Raw genomic sequence first — 15,926 nt, 5'->3', positions numbered from 1 at the left:
ATCACAAAAGATGCTCTCTGTTGACCCAAAACAAGAAAGGAAAAAAAAAAAAAAAACTAAAAAAGACAATTGAGGACAGACAGAAATTAAAGAAGGAAGCTTTCTCAGCATGAAAATTTTAAAGGAGAAGACCAAGAAAGTCTATTCCATATCCAGAACCAAATGAGGTCTTTGATCCCAAAATGTGCTTAAACTTCAATTTATGAAATAAACAAATTGGGACCAGAGGGAGTGAATGAAACAAATAGCGAAAGCATGCACCGCTGATTATACTACCGCCCCATCTCATACTTCCACATTCTCTAGAAAGAGGCCAACCTCTATATGGAATGGAATTGGTCGGTTTCGTGCCACCATTATAATCCTAGTTGCAGATTGAGTTGACCACAAGTAAATGGAGCTTCCACTAAGAATTCCTACTTTCCTAGCGTATAATAGACTACATTGCAACTGATTCTTTCAGCTGCGATCTCTTTTCAAGTTGTTCTCTTGCTTCAAATGGTTAGTGGTCACATACTCAGCTCAACTCTTTTTACTTCTTTCAACTTCCCAAAAAACGTGGGGACCTTGCTTCTCTTTATCTTCATGATCATTGGGTGAGAAAGAAGTGACAAACTCTTTGAATGTCAAAAGTGAGAACTTGGTTACACCTAGTACATAGGCCAAACCTAGGATAGTAGGGCTCTGCTCTATAAATAGAGCATACTTTCATTACATCCCTCCTCATTCAAGCCAAAGCTACGCTCAAGATGCCCGTCCCTCAAGTTTTTCACTTGCTTTTCTCTATCTCTTCATGCTTCTTCTTTATTAACATTCAAAGCAGACATCATAGCCGAACAGAACTGGAACAATTCCACGTCGAATCTCACGTTTCTGTTCCACCTTCACCTGCACCTGAAGCTGCTGCCGCTAGTCCAAGTTACAATACAAAGTCTCCTAATAATCCTTCCAGTGTCTTCAATGTACTTGATTTTGGCGCTATTGGGGACGGTGTCACTGACGATACTCAAGCATTCAAGCTGGCCTGGGACATGGCTTGCCAAAATGAATCAGCCGTTCTCCTTGTTCCAGATGGCCATTCCTTCATGTTACAATCTACAATTTTTACAGGACCTTGTAAGACTGCTGTCCTCTTGTTTCAGGTAATAAACGATGCTAATTCTGTTTATCAATTAGGGTGTTGTGTAGTCATTCCAATTATGAGATTTAAAAAAGAAAAAAAAAAAAAACAACTAATTTCAACCTTTGATTTCTTTGGATGGTTACGGGAAGATTGACGGAACCATAATGCCACCTAATGGACCTGACTGTTGGCCAAGAAATAGCAGCAAACGGCAATGGCTAGTCTTCTACAGAATCAATGGGATGGCAATGCAAGGTGGCGGCCTTATAGATGGCAGGGGAGAGAAATGGTGGAGTCTTCCCTGCAAGCCTCACAAAGTAATCCACTGACATGTTTGACATTTCTGTTACTTCATCATTACAGTCCATAACTAACGTCGTATATCTACTAAGCAGGGAAATAATGGAAAAACAATGCCTGGTCCCTGCGACACCCCAGTGGCAAGTACACAATTGAGACCTTTTCATCTGAAGTTAACTACTATCAACATTCAAAGAGATTTTATCCCAGGAATATAGGCTTGTAATTAAGTGGCTCTTCCTTGTTAAAAAGAAAAGACAAAAAAAAAACAAGTTTCTTTCTCTCATTTTCTGAAGTTTTATCATTGGGTTTGTTAATGCAGGCTATAAGGTTTTTCATGAGCTCTAACTTGACTGTTAAAGAACTTAAAATCAAGAATAGTCCCAAGTTCAATTTCAGGTTCGATGCCTGCCATGATGTTCGTATAGAATCATTAACTATCAAAGCACCAGCTCAAAGTCCCAACACAGATGGAATTCACATAGAGAACACAAATAATGTGCAAATATATAATTCCATCATATCCAACGGTAATTTTTCTTTATGCTTTTTGTAATTCTTGTGGTGTTATTATTTTCAAATAATTTCGATATTATATTTATGATTCTTTAGGTGATGATTGTGTATCAATTGGAGCTGGTTGCTATAATGTTAATATAAAGAACATAACTTGTGGTCCCAGTCATGGAATCAGGTATTGTAAACCGTTACTTTACTAGTTTCGTTAGAAAATTGTCATTCGAGTTTCTAAATGTATATATCAAACTTATTAGGCCAGCGGACGGAGGCTATATATGTCTCCATTCTTCAACTCATTAATTAGGTTCATTTCTAGACACTTATGGATCAAAAAGGTTTAGAGTTTCAAATGTTTAACATGACAAGATCACCCAATAAAAGCATTCTAGGTTGATATCTTCTAATTCTTATTGCAGTATTGGTAGTCTTGGGATCCATAATTCACGAGCCTGCGTTTCAAACGTCAGCGTTTCTGATTCAGTCATAAAGCATTCTGACAATGGCGTTCGCATTAAAACCTGGCAAGGCGGCTCAGGCTGTGTGTCCAAGGTTAAATTCTCTAACATCCGTGTGGATGTTGTTCGCAATCCTATTATCATAGATCAATATTATTGCCTCACCAGAAACTGCCGTAACCAAACAAGTGCAGTTGTGATCAATGACATTTCGTACAGTAACATTAAGGGTTCATATGATGTTAGAAGTCCACCAATGCGTTTTGCTTGTAGTGACTCAATTCCATGTACAAACCTTACACTCGCACAGGTAGAGCTGCTTCCGGCCCAAGGACAGATTGTGGCAAATCCATTTTGCTGGAACGCTTATGGAAATGTCCTGACAGAAACTATTCCACCAGTTTATTGCTTGATGGAGGAAATGCCACAAGTGATAACGCACAATTATGAGGATAGTTGTTGAATCAGATTATTATGTAAGGTTAATCAACTGTATCAACAATCCAGTGAATAGATCAAAAAAAAAAAAAGGATCTTGGGTTCTAAAAATTCAAGCCAGTGCTAATTAAGCAAAAAAAAACTTCTCTTTTTATGGGATTTCACACCGGCAGCTCCTTTCTTTCTTAATTAGTAAAAGTTTGAACCAATGCTGTGGCTACTATCTTTTACATGCCATCATGGGTGTAATGAGTAATTATTTACTTTATTGAATCAATATTGCAAAATTCAAAGGTGGAAGGTCGGTGCACGAGCTTATCTGATCAACCGACACCCATAGCCCATCATTCTCTCTCCCTCTCTACAAACACTTTAGGTTGCATTACATGAGATTGACTTGACGTGCACACTTAAAAAAAAAAAAAAAACATCTCTAATAATCAAGTTAATTTCTCATTAGAGTAGCTTAAAATATACAGTGATGCCGTGGAGTGCCTTTCCATCGGCTTGACATGGGAAGTAATTGAATGATGCAAATTAGCAGAAACAAATTCAAAGAAGCGGACAACCAAAGGGCAAACACTATAACTTAAAAAGAAATTCAAGTGTTCTGCACTGCTTCATGTACAATGGTTGACCTATACCAAATTACATGATTAATTTGAATAGACAAGATAACTCCACCAACATAGCATAGACAAGATAATAAGCCCTGACATTAAATTAATTAAGCTAGTTGCAACTTCATAATGTAGAAAAGATAAATTGTCTAGCAAGAAACTCGCTATAAGCATTGAGGGTGAAGGTGGAAATGAGTTTAGCGAAAGCAATGTTGAGTATGCAAAACCTCCCCTGAAATGTTAAAAGTCCAACCCTTATTTTAGTTTATGCACTACGTGAACAGATGGTTCAACCTTGTTTACAAAAACCTGACATTAGTCATTACTTAGAAAGATAACAGAGAGCAGAAACGCAGTTGCACAACCTTGGGGGTTAGAACAAGAGAAAGAAGATGGACTCTGAAGTTGAGAAGTATTAGGGAATGTTCTGGTAATGGAAACAAACAGGAATTTATTCACATATTAACACGAAGATTCTGAGAAATTTTCAAGCACCAGAGGAAGTATTTAGAGAAACAAAAGAAATACATAAGATGTACGTGCGGAAATACATTTTTTTCATTCACATAAGCTAATCCTTTTATTAAAGCATTTCAATGAACATGCATCCTTCCATCCACCCTCACGTACATGGTCAACACGCAACAACAGTACAATCATATCAATTCCTGGACATAAAGACGAGTGTGCACTGTATGTTACTGACATAAAGAAGCAAGTGCCTCCAACAAGGAAGTAGCAAATTTCATTTGGGTCTCCTCATCTATGGTCAAGAAAAGAGGGACATGCACAAAGAGTGATTTGGTCCCATTCTGCTCTGCAAAGCGAAGGGAGTGATAGTAAACATAATTGCACACAAACCGTCCTGCATCATCAGAGGTCATCACCTCAAATCCCTTCTTTGCTAAGGCCTTTGTAATCTCCTCAACAGGAAGAGAAGTCTGCACAGAGGTAACGGAGGAAACTCTTTACAGGATGGAGGCAAGAGATGAAAGAATATAGTATCAGATGTAATTTTAACCATGCTAAGCAACAAAGACAACCATAGTACCTCTCGTACACGAGAAATCCCACCATCTGCGGGAATAATGGGTTCTTTCTGCAAAAAGTACAGAATGTTTAACAAAAGGAAGACAGCTTGAGAAGAAAGAGGCATGCCAAATTGCACATGCACCATGAAAGGGGCAAAGGGATAAATCTAACCTGAGGTTTCCATCCCATCTCATCAGGGCAACGAAAAGTAGCTTCATTCACAGCTTGATGCTCAATAGCAAATCTACTTGCACCACTATTGACTCCAAAATGTAGCTGAAGAAATATTGTAAGAATGGGCAAGAAATATGAGCTTGAATTTTTAAGGCAATGAGTTTGATTGCACCAAAGACAAGTAATTAAGATAACATCTGTTGACAAAATCCCTACTAAACAATGCATAAAAATTGGCCTTAGTTATTGCAAGTGTGCTTTGTTCAAGTATTTAAGGTAGCAAATAAAGTACAAAGCAGATGGCTGGAAAGAAATGGCCCATCTCAGCTTTACCAGATTGACTAATCATAGATCCCATAACATGCATTTTTACCATGGATTTTAGCTGGGATATTATCCACATCACATTATTTGAGATTTTACCCTTTTCACTTTTGACATTTTTTTGAGAATAGAGGAAAGGCGATGGACTCTGTGAGAGTTATAATCACAATAATAGGACCCTTTGTATGCATAAAACAGGTAGCAGAAAAGGCTCCAGCCTTCTTCATGCAAAGCTAAAATGAATTATTCCATAAATTATTGATGATTCATTGCTGCAAGTGTGCTATAACAAGAGAATTCCAAAAACATGAACAGGATGCACTTTCGGCCCTCCAGCGTTTACCAAGGCAGCCATGAAGTTGATATGAATGCATGAAAGTAAGCAATTACTACACTATAGAAAGTAACTAACCCAAATAATTCTCCCAGAACTTGAAGAATCAGAATCCTTCCTGGTTGAGGCAGATTGCAATGTCTGATATAGTGGAGTGAGTGCTCCCTTTCCTGCAGTCTCAAGAACACTGCAACTGCTGAGAATAACACCTTTTGGTAAACCTTTCTTTTTTGTATACTCTTTTAAATTATTAACAATTGTTTCAGTTGGATTCTCTGAAACTCCATGAAATTTCTTAAAACCAGTCACATGGATGGTTACTGCTGCTGGCCCTTCAGACCCCATCAATTAACTATTCGGATGATAGTGACAATGTATTATAGCATGAAATTTGATATAGTTATCTAAGTACCTGCATCAAGCAACATAGAACATAAGTAACACAACCAGGGACTTATAAGCTTGATGAAACAGGAAACTGGAACCTTCTCCCAGTTTCAAAATTGAGAACTTTCATGGTTAACAAATTTAGACTTCGTTGCCCCTATCGTTTCGCCAACCATATGTAATTCTCAATAACGATTAAGCTGTAATTAAAAATTATCAAAAGATGGTAACAGGGAAATGAGAGCTCAATTTTAGCTTCAATATGTTGACATCAACTGGCCTTCCTAAGAATAAATATATTTAGCCACTAAAATTATGATGAGTTGATGACTAATTCATTCCTTCTGTTTTCCAAAAGACAATACTCCATAAAACTATTGTAACTTAATAATAAAAGCTTCAAAAACCCAATTTTTTTAAAGCCTTGAAAGCAAACAGATACAAGAAAAGAAGAGAGTGACTATTCACGAATCTGCAGAAAGGAACAAGCTGAGAACAAAGCTAAAACAATTGGGAGAGCAAAAGACCATAATCCACTTCCAAAACCATCGATTAAGAATCTGTGAAAATAAAATCAGATAATCCAATCCAAGACCAATCAAATTAACAGGAAACTATACGATTGAGAATCCAATCTAAGACCAATCAGTGCTTAAAAACCAATCCAAGATAGAAAATTGATCAAATACCCAGACGGACAAAGACATGAAAAAAAAAAAAAAAAAAACCAGAACTCTACCTTGAAAGCAAAGGCCAGAGATTACAACATGGGATATGAAGAAAATGACCAAAAAAGAATAAAGAAGTTTTGCTCACCTGCAATGTTGACGAATAAAAGGCCAGATAAGACAAATGAAATGACTCAACTACCAGTCTTATCTAATCTAAAGTTGATTTAAATACAAAGGCTAAACTGATGATAAAGATTCCCACTTGATTAAAGAAAGAGAAAAAAAAAAAAAGAAATTCTACTACTATGTATATGTATCTATCTACATATGTTTTGGCTTAGTTTATGAAACGTGAGAGCTTGTGGGGGGTCACTTTCAAAGAAGAAAAACTGCATCTACTTTGTCTTCGACTGCCTGCCCTAGTGTCCAAGACACTCTCCTCCTCCTTATGTAAGACTCTATCCCTCTTGAATGATAAAAAAAAAAAAAAAAAAAACTGCATATACTTTGTATTTATGTTACTGCTATTATTACCTGGAGAGTGGAGTACAATAAACCAGGTTTGTTGATCAGATTTTGATGGACTCCTGATGCAGATGGCCACCGTTTATCATTCATGGATCTAGTCAAGCTACGCAGGCTCTTAGTTTAAGTTACACGATTGGGTTACATTCTATTATTATACATGGCATATGATTTTTTTTAAATTTAAAATAAATAAATTTTTTAATTTTTTAAATTAAAATAAAATATATCATATTTGATAAATTAAAATAAATAAAAATAAATAATCATCAATAAAATTTAAATTTAAAATTTTTTTATAAAACAAAATAAATTTTAATAAATTAAATCAGTTCTGAGACATTACATTTGACTTTGTAAACTATAAAAAGGAAAAAAGAAAAAGAACCATACCTCCCATCTCTGTCTTGTCTCGTGTTTTATAGCCAATGGTGTTGTCGTTCAGTTTGCACTTTGCTGTGCATGGTTTTGGCTTATGTTTGGTTTTTATCATCGAAGAAAATTTATGGTACTTATTTTTGGGCCGGAGAAATATTATATTTCCTTTTATTTTATGTCAGCAATAGTATTACTTTTGTACTGATTTTGCTTGACTGGCATGTATGTGGATATGGGTGATTTTTTTTTCTCTGCCTTTGGGCTTTGGAAACCATGGCCGGCGCACCTTGAAGGAAAAACGTAGTTGTTTACTTGTGTCTTGCCCTGCCTGCCTTCCTGCCTTAAAGAAGGAATTCCTCCCGTTCAAATAATATATAAATATATATATATATATATATATATATATCCTCTTTACGATACAGTGGGCAAGCAAAAAGAGATTGGGCTGTCAACAAAATGGACTTTGGAAGACAAATTGGACATGTCGTTTAGGTTTGGAGCAGTTGGAGACGATCTGGGCTTTTTGGTCTTGGATCTATGAAGAAGAGATTTAGCTGTCAACAAGAAGCCCAATTCCTGGACTCAAGTACTCAACTCCAAACCCTTGTTACAGCCACGTTGGGCAAGCGTTGCATTCTCCCTTGGACTTTGAGTTTGCGTATAACAACGTAGCGAGACTGAGACACAGATGAACCAAGCAGCACCAGACAAGACACAACAACTCCTCCCTTACTGCTGATCTCCGTAAACATTGATTTATGTCGTCCTATTCGCTCTAACCCTCTCGAGCAAAACCGTTGATTTCGCTTGCTTACTCCTTTCACAGGCTTTTATCTTCTGCATCCAAAACTATTCCATTCATAGTTGCACCTTGACCTTGCCTTGGAGCTTTATACTACAACCTTAAAGACCCCGAACACAAGCTGAATCTAAACAAGGAAGAAGGATGGCTGTTTCATTTTCACATATTTCGATACCCTTCCAAGAATCTTCAATTGCTCGATCGATTTCTCTCCTCCCTGTAAGCTTCTACATTCCCTTCCCATGTAACTTGCTTGTTTCTTGTACTGGAAAGCGTATACAGTTCTGATTCTCTCTCTCTCTCTCCTAAAATTTATCACTAGCCTTATGCAAATACTAATTTTATTTATTACTTGAGAATCTAGATATGAATTAAGGTTTTAGTTGTTGGGAATCGAGAGGTCAGATTAAACAAAAGGATAAAAAATTTTTGTATGCTTTTCTGTTGTCTCTCTTTCTTAATGGCTACTCATTTCAATTCTATATTACCCTCAACTGGATATGACCTTCTGTAAATTTTTCAGCCAAAAAATGCCTGCTTCACTTGAATTTTAACTTGGCATAGATAACATATTCTATCCAACTTTTGGATTGCTTAAAAATTTAAGCACATGGAAAGTTTTTGAATTGCGTAGAAATTGATATTTTAGGATTGACAGAACTTGATCCTGCCTTCAATTTTTTTTTTTTTTCATGTCCATATATATGCAAGTTGATATAAATACACAGTCAGTGGCTAAGACAGTTAAGAATTACAGGTGAAATGGGTTTTTGTATACCATTAGATTTTACAATATTATTTTGAATTATTTTTGTTAGAGAAAGGATTTCAGTATGTAAGAGTCAACATCCAATAAGTTGATTATGTTGTATGTAGTATGCAGCCAACAACTTCCATTTATTGGGAGGTAGTCCATTTGTGCTCTATGGAGGAGCTGGCAATTTCTGCTGGAGGTTTCATGATTTGAAACGACCGATACTTAAGAGGCCGAACATTCAGCAGCGAAATAGAAAGCATGTACCTATAAATGAGCTCATAAGCATAAGAAATCAAAACAATGATCAGTCAGAAAATCCTTCAAGAAATTTAGCAAATGATGAACAATTTTCTGAAGCAGCATCAACAATGTTTCCTAATGGTTAGTAAAAGATGAAGCTACACTTTATTAATTCTGTTTCTTGAAGTTGGTTTCTTTCATCATATATACGATTTTTTTTTTTTTTGTTAGTCCCTTTCTGATCCTTTCAACATTGAATATTTGTAGATTCTACCGAAGAACAGACAAGAGCAACTTCACATCGAAAGAAAAGTTCTATGCCTAATTCTCAACCTGGAATCTTGGAAAAGGCAGGCACTTCCTTGGAATCACCTTCCTCTTTTGTTCGGACACATTCCTCAAATTTGAGTGTTGATGATCATCATAGAGGACCCTCTCTATCTATTGCTGTTATAGGAGCTACTGGTGAACTGGCTAGGAAGAAGATATTCCCAGCATTATTTGCTCTATATTACAGTGGTTTTCTTCCTGAGGTAGATCTACTCTAATAGCTAACGAGTTGGATTTCCTATTATCAGATACCCCACTCATTTCTTGTGGATTTTTTTCTGTTCACATCATTAGGCTCATAATTGGATTTTGGAGCCCATCCAGACATAGGTCTCCTTGTATTAAATGGAAAAGATACATCAATACAATGAATTTAAGTTCTTTCTTTCCCATGTATTACAATATCTGGGCATGTTGTAAATTGTAATGTGGTGATGATGAGTGTTTCTCATTCTTCACTTTATCATTTACATTACTGCAGAATATAGGTATCTTTGGTTATTCCAGAAAGAATTTGACAGATGAAGACTTAAGATCCCTCATTGCTTCAACTTTGACTTGCCGCATTGATCATCAGTATGGTCCTTATTCATATTACAATACTTCCCCTCTTTGAAATCCTTATCTTCAATTTCTAATCCCTGTATTATAAAGATTCCATAATTTTCAAAAGGAATTTGCTTTTTAGAGCTGCATTACGTAGTTCATTCCAGATTGGAAAGGTTTCAGAAGGTGATAGGAAGGAGAAGGGTGAACTGATGGAAGATGATGCACTATCTGTCAACTAATGGCAAGGAAGGAGTTTCCATCAACTTGCTAGTTTTTGTTTATTTCTTCATTCTTTTTTGATGGATCAGGCAGTTGCCCAAATGCTTATATTTCACCGGAAACTTACTTAATGATGAGCAACACATGCATAGTGGAGTTATACTAAATACAATTTCAAAAAGAGTTAGTTTGTTATGTCTAAAGATGGCAGTATTTAGCCATGCACAGGATTGTAAATGCTTAAAGCCCACAAACTTGTTTCGGGTTTCAACAAACCAATTTGTTGTTCAGAAAATTATAATTGCATTTTTGTTCACGCTATACTGCATTAATCATCAACAATTTAGTGGTCCTTTCTTTTTTTTTCCCTTATCCATTTCTTGTAATTTCCTTCCCCAGGCAAAACTGTGGTGACAAGATGGATGCCTTTCTTAGTAGAACGTACTACCTTAATGGAGGTTATGACAACAAAGAAGGGATGTCAAAGCTGAATGCTCTAATGGAGCAGATTGAGGTAAGCAATGCTAAAACTGTAAGTTTTCAGTGTAGATGCATTTTGTTTGACCTTATAATCTTCAAACTGGATGCTTTGGAATTTTGATAATTGATTCTTTAACAGCTTACTTACTTCAGGGGGGATATCGAGCAAACAGGATATTCTATCTTTCCGTTCCACAAGAAGCACTTCTGGACGTTGCTTCCTCCCTTGCAGATAATGCCCAAACAAAGAAGGGTTGGAATCGTATAATAATTGAGAAACCTTTTGGTTTTGATGCTTTATCTTCGCAACAATTTACAAAATCCCTTCTTTCTAAGTTTAAGGAGAAGCAAATTTACAGGTGCATATGCATGTTTTTTAATCCTTCTATGTTAACAAACTGTTCAATCCATTATCACATAATTTATATGTATTTGTTACTTTGCAAGTTAAATCAATCTTATTACAGGATAGACCATCTCCTTGGGAGGAACCTTATTGAAAACCTCACCGTATTAAGGTTTTCAAATCTAGTTTTTGAGCCATTATGGAGTCGGACATACATCCGTAATGTGCAGGTAAACTTGGTTTCGATATAAATGCTTTTACTCCAGATGTGCTTTTAGGAACAGACCTCATGTTCATTACATCTTTGTATTGTTTTTGCAGGTGATTTTATCAGAGGACATGAGTATGCAGATTGGAAGGTACTCGTATTAGTTTTTCCTTCCTTTCTCTCCTGTAAACAATTTTACGTCATCCTATTTATTCCATTCCTTCTTTTTTTTGGCTGCATTCCATTCCTTTTTTTATACAGGTATTTTGATGGTTATGGGGTCATTCGGGACATTGTTCACAGTCACATGCTTCAGACAATAGCATTGCTAGCCATGGAACCACCTATAAGTCTTGATGGTGAAGATATTCGAAATGAAAAGGTAGAAATCTTTTATTGTGCGAGAAGCAAAATTTCAAAGAAGCTAGTGTTTTTAATGAGAAGCTTCTTTATAGGTCAAGGTTCTTAGATCAATTCGCAAATTGGAACTTAGTGATGTGATTCTTGGCCAGTATAAAGCTACTTCTGCAGACAAACTTAATGTGAGCTTGTGCAGCCTGACCCCTACCTTTTTTGCTGCTGCATTATACATTGACAATGCACGTTGGGACGGTGTACCTTTCTTAATCAAAGCTGGTGTGGGACTCATCAAACACAGGTGATATTTATGAAATACTATGTTCTCTTTTTTTTTTATGGAACAAATAGTACTGTTCTATGACAATACCAAAATATATCAAAATTTCAGGGCTTTTTACAATGCAATAAAAACCTACAGGTAACATAAATTAAAAAATGCTTATCTCTAAAGTGGAAATCCTTTTACAATGGAAAATTATGATTTGCCATGTTAGTGTGATTCCTGACTGAAATGAATGTTAATTCTCTAGTGGTTTCTGAAGAGACTTTTGTGAAGGAGCAATGTACGTGATGTAAAAACGATAGTACTTCAATAAAGATAGAATAAATTACCAATTTTATTAAGTTTCAGAATAAATTACCAATTTTAATAAGTTTCACTATAAAGCTTCGCTAGTTGATGAATTCTATATTTGAAAAATGAATTGAATCTGGGAGTCTATGGGATTTGTGGATGTATGCATGCAGATGATCTTTGCCAATATTTGATTGTTGCTGTTTCTAGGAGCTAATGCTTAGTGTTTATATATTGACTTAATGCTTAATGTTTATATATTGACTTTTTAACCTGCCAACCAACGTGAGCTTATTAATGCAGAGTGGAGATACGTATACAGTTTAATCGTGTTCCTGGAAATCTCTATCGTGAGTGTATTGGGCATAATACAGACCTTGCTACTAATGAGCTTATTTTGCGTGATGTACCTGATGAGGCCATCCTAGTCAAAATCAATAACAAAATTCCAGGACTAGGATTGCAGTTAGACGCTTCTGAGCTAAATTTGCTTTACAAGGACAAGTGAGCACTCATGTTTTTTACTTAACTTTTCACACTGAGATTAACATACTCATCTTTTGATGTTTCTCATGCTGTGTTAATACTAAAGGTATAACGTTGAGGTGCCTGATTCATATGAGCATCTTCTGCTCGATGTCATGGATGGTGATAACCATCTCTTCTTGAGAAGTGATGAGCTTGCAGCTGCATGGAGTATTCTCACACCTGTTCTGCAAGAGGTAGACCAGAATAATATAGCACCAGAGCTGTACGAGCTGGGAGGTAGAGGCCCAGTTGGAGCCTACTATCTATGGGCTAAACATGGGGTTCGGTGGGCAGATGACTAAAAAAGGTAAAACCTTTGCTGAGATAACAAAATACATTATTTGGCGTAATTGTGCAACCCATTCCACCGCCACATCTATGATAGATGACTGCTTTGAATATGTAATTCATGTAAAAACTAGGGTTTCGTATCTATCTGTTGGTGTGGTTTTCTGCTATACGAAGGCACCCATAGATTGAGGTGCAAACTGCTCAGCTGATGATATATTCCTGACTGCAGTGTGGTCAAGATCTTAAAAAATACTGTTACATCAGACACTTTGTGTTTGTAATGATTCGTGTCTTCTGTTTTCAGAGCATTAATAATGCAATAGGACAATGGTGGGGGTATGGGTTTCTTTTAGTATGAGTGGTCAGAATGGGAAAAAGAAAAAGGAGATTTGATGCTTGCTCGTTTTGGAAGGAGAAATCAGCCACGTCTCGCGCTGATGGGTAGCGAGAGAGCGTGTACAGTGTGTGAATCAATTGGCTTGTTTTGTTTTTAAGATTTAATGAGTCATGTGAGTTGCTCCCGCTTGATCAGCCAGTCAGGTTTGCTCAGGTCCCAGTAGAGCCTGCCAGGTCGCCTGCTTTGATCGATTATTGAAGGCACTTGAAAGTTGAAAACTCTTAAACCATGTTTAGCAAAATCTACAAAACGATTTAAAGATATCTTGGATGGAAAGATATCATTATTCAGTATTCACTGGTTCTGATGTGAACCTTTAACCTTTCTTGCTTTTCTTGTTCAAGTTGTCTTCCATAAGTGGATATTTCATCACTATGCCAAATGTTCTGATTTGAGATTTGAGAGCTAATTATGGCTTAGACAAAGCTTTTTGAAGAGTCAGTGTTGCGGTTAGATTGATCGTGCAGACTAAATATCTTCTCCAAAGTCTCCGGATTAATTGTAACCGATGAAGATTACATGGTGACCATCATAAAAATCTCTCTTAAACACAAATTAAACACTATTTTTCTGCCGAAATCATTAGTGAATTGATGTCACATATCAGAGAAGTTGTTCCTCATTTACACTTGCAAATCCTTATCTCTATCTGTTCTGCCTATCAGAGATATAGAGTGAAATTCATAATCGATGAGTAGAGAAATTGCAGTGTGAATTCCAGATAAGGCAAAAGCTGATGGACCCCCATGATGCACAGGGCCGCCAGCAATAGGCCATATGACAAATGTCATAAAGAAGGCGTCAGCTTGTGTTGGTGGGAACATTACGCTCTGGGCTTGTGGCCACTGACGCAAACAATTATTCATGCCCCACCTAAAATCACCAAAATGTACCAATTTATCCATGCTTTTATTTCCTTCTTTAACAAAATCACACGGGCATTCTCGTCAACTGTGGCCTTCTATCAAAGACTTCTGTTATATAATTATGCGGTGGTGACGCCCTGTAAAGAGTCAACCAACACGGTCTCAAGTTCATGCAAATTGGTAAGGAAAACCCCATTTCCTCTCCCTTTCCTCCCTTCTTATAATTTATATTTCTGTATTAATAATGTATAACTGTAAATATTTTTAGGTCTGAATGCATAGTTTGATTGGATATATAGTTCATGCGCCAACTTTAAGCATTAAGCAATAAGAAAAGACCATAGTAGGGTCAATCTGGGTGGAGTATATTTCTAGTGGGAAAAATATGGAGAGTGAAAGTAAGAAGAGAAAATTGGGGAATGAAGAAGACAAAGGTGATGATGAAGAAGAGGTGGAGAAGTTCTTTGCTTTGATCAGAAGCACAAGGGAGATGCGTGATCGCCTAAGAAACGTGCCAAATGAATCAAAAGAGAAAGTAGAGATCAAGAAGAAACAGGAAGAGAAGCCGGTTGCTGCCCTGTGGAATCAAACATTCCGACCAGAAGATTTCATGGAGGATTCCAGGTCTAAGAATCCTTTGGTATTGAATGATGCAGGCCCTTCCTCGAAGATAGAACAAGAGCAAAAACAAGAAAAAGAAACCAAAGAAGGAGAAGGTAGTGGTTTAGACCTAAAGCTTTCTTTGTAGTAACTTAATGAAGGAATAGTGGATTTCCTTTTTTGTTACATGTTCAAAAGAAAGGAAAAGCGGTCAATTTTCCTACTGTTACATATCAATTCATATGCTGATCAATGTTAATATTTGAAGTGCTTTTTAAATGATCTAATTTTGTGACTCAACTTCAGTTTCTTGTGTGGCTGGCTCTATTTGGTTCAACTTGATATTTTCTCCGGCAAGCCTGTTGGAATTGAAAGTAGGACCATTGTCCTGGGAATATGGTGCTGCAGTTTCCAGGGCCTAACTTCCCAATGGGCGTTTCTACTTTCGGCCTACAATGCAATTGCGGAGAGCAGACGGTAACTTCCGGGTTAAAACATTTTAGTATCACAGACTGAGGAAGTCAAATATACAGTTTCGTTTCTTCACGAGGTTGAAAAGTAGGATAACGGGCCTGAGAAGCTCCTCATTTGGGAAGAAAAAAGGAGTTAACACTAAATATTCGAAAGCCCGGTTTTGAACCGGTCAACGGTAGTTAGTGGCAACAAACATTAGCAATACTACATTATTCCACGAGACTTTGAATGTAGAAAAATATCCCTATGAGGAGGTAGTATTTGCGAATATTCATGGTTTCGTGCTTGTCTCATCAACCCAACAGTCATGGGTTCATTATTGCAAATTGTAACTCTATTGCTCAAAAATGGTGCTTTTTCAAGGCTTTTGAATGCTAACCCATGAAAATATCTTCTCAAAGACGACCTCCATTGACTATGAAGGGACCTCCACACGAAGAAGAATTAATCAAACAGAAATAACTGTTTAGTACTAATGATAAAAAAAGTGATGCCAGGCCATGACGTGCAGAAATCACAAATTAAAGATGGCAACTTTTGAAAAAGAACAATCTACTTTGTTCACTTCAGTCAGATTCAATGGACCTAATTTAAAGGATATCATGACCTAGAACAAGTCCCCAGT

At 36.7% G+C, this 15,926-nt stretch overlaps 4 protein-coding genes across 7 annotated transcripts; 3 read left to right on the top strand and 1 right to left on the bottom strand.

Annotated features, from left to right (window-relative positions):
- The first annotated feature begins 616 nt into the window (after window positions 1–616).
- LOC111277970 (polygalacturonase At1g48100-like) lies at window positions 617–2,989 on the top strand. The gene is made up of 6 exons (XM_089764281.1): window positions 617–1,142; window positions 1,273–1,440; window positions 1,519–1,563; window positions 1,746–1,953; window positions 2,036–2,117; window positions 2,359–2,989. Exons 1-6 carry the CDS (start codon window positions 750–752, stop codon window positions 2,858–2,860), a joined length of 1,398 nt encoding a protein of 465 aa, XP_089620407.1. The 5' UTR covers window positions 617–749; the 3' UTR covers window positions 2,861–2,989.
- Window positions 2,990–3,886: 897 nt separating this feature from the next.
- On the bottom strand, window positions 3,887–6,793 carry LOC111277406 (uncharacterized). 2 transcript variants are annotated; one of them, XM_022863846.2, is made up of 5 exons: window positions 6,523–6,793; window positions 5,398–5,731; window positions 4,659–4,763; window positions 4,507–4,554; window positions 3,887–4,396 (listed from the first exon to the last, which is right to left on the bottom strand). In XM_022863846.2, exons 2-5 carry the CDS (start codon window positions 5,662–5,664, stop codon window positions 4,154–4,156), a joined length of 663 nt encoding a protein of 220 aa, XP_022719581.2. In that variant the 5' UTR covers window positions 5,665–5,731; window positions 6,523–6,793; the 3' UTR covers window positions 3,887–4,153. The 2 variants fall into 2 exon arrangements, with proteins under 2 accessions (XP_022719581.2, XP_022719580.2); XM_022863845.2 differs by lacking the exon at window positions 6,523–6,793 and adding an exon at window positions 6,446–6,505.
- A 1,177-nt stretch (window positions 6,794–7,970) lies between these two features.
- On the top strand, window positions 7,971–13,796 carry G6PD4 (glucose-6-phosphate dehydrogenase 4). 2 transcript variants are annotated; one of them, XM_089764280.1, is made up of 12 exons: window positions 7,971–8,301; window positions 8,966–9,220; window positions 9,347–9,612; window positions 9,891–9,985; window positions 10,577–10,691; window positions 10,811–11,016; window positions 11,125–11,233; window positions 11,325–11,362; window positions 11,473–11,593; window positions 11,667–11,869; window positions 12,449–12,649; window positions 12,738–13,796. In XM_089764280.1, exons 2-12 carry the CDS (start codon window positions 9,208–9,210, stop codon window positions 12,973–12,975), a joined length of 1,605 nt encoding a protein of 534 aa, XP_089620406.1. In that variant the 5' UTR covers window positions 7,971–8,301; window positions 8,966–9,207; the 3' UTR covers window positions 12,976–13,796. The 2 variants fall into 2 exon arrangements, with proteins under 2 accessions (XP_089620406.1, XP_089620405.1); XM_089764279.1 differs by having other exon boundaries at window positions 8,959–9,220.
- A 472-nt stretch (window positions 13,797–14,268) lies between these two features.
- Window positions 14,269–15,398, top strand: LOC149518303 (uncharacterized). Of its 2 annotated transcripts, XM_089764285.1 has the most exons (3): window positions 14,269–14,407; window positions 14,496–14,943; window positions 15,134–15,398. In XM_089764285.1, exons 2-3 carry the CDS (start codon window positions 14,613–14,615, stop codon window positions 15,247–15,249), a joined length of 447 nt encoding a protein of 148 aa, XP_089620411.1. In that variant the 5' UTR covers window positions 14,269–14,407; window positions 14,496–14,612; the 3' UTR covers window positions 15,250–15,398. The 2 variants fall into 2 exon arrangements, with proteins under 2 accessions (XP_089620411.1, XP_089620412.1); XM_089764286.1 differs by lacking the exon at window positions 14,269–14,407 and having other exon boundaries at window positions 14,474–14,943.
- Window positions 15,399–15,926: the final 528 nt, after the last annotated feature.

The sequence above is a fragment of the Durio zibethinus genome, chromosome 7 (genome assembly GCF_047325235.1).
Source record: "Durio zibethinus cultivar Kanyao isolate XHJ-2024 chromosome 7, ASM4732523v1, whole genome shotgun sequence".
Taxonomy (NCBI): domain Eukaryota; kingdom Viridiplantae; phylum Streptophyta; class Magnoliopsida; order Malvales; family Malvaceae; genus Durio; species Durio zibethinus.
Note: the sequence above shows the minus strand (reverse complement) of the source record. Positions and strands in the feature narration are given on the sequence as shown.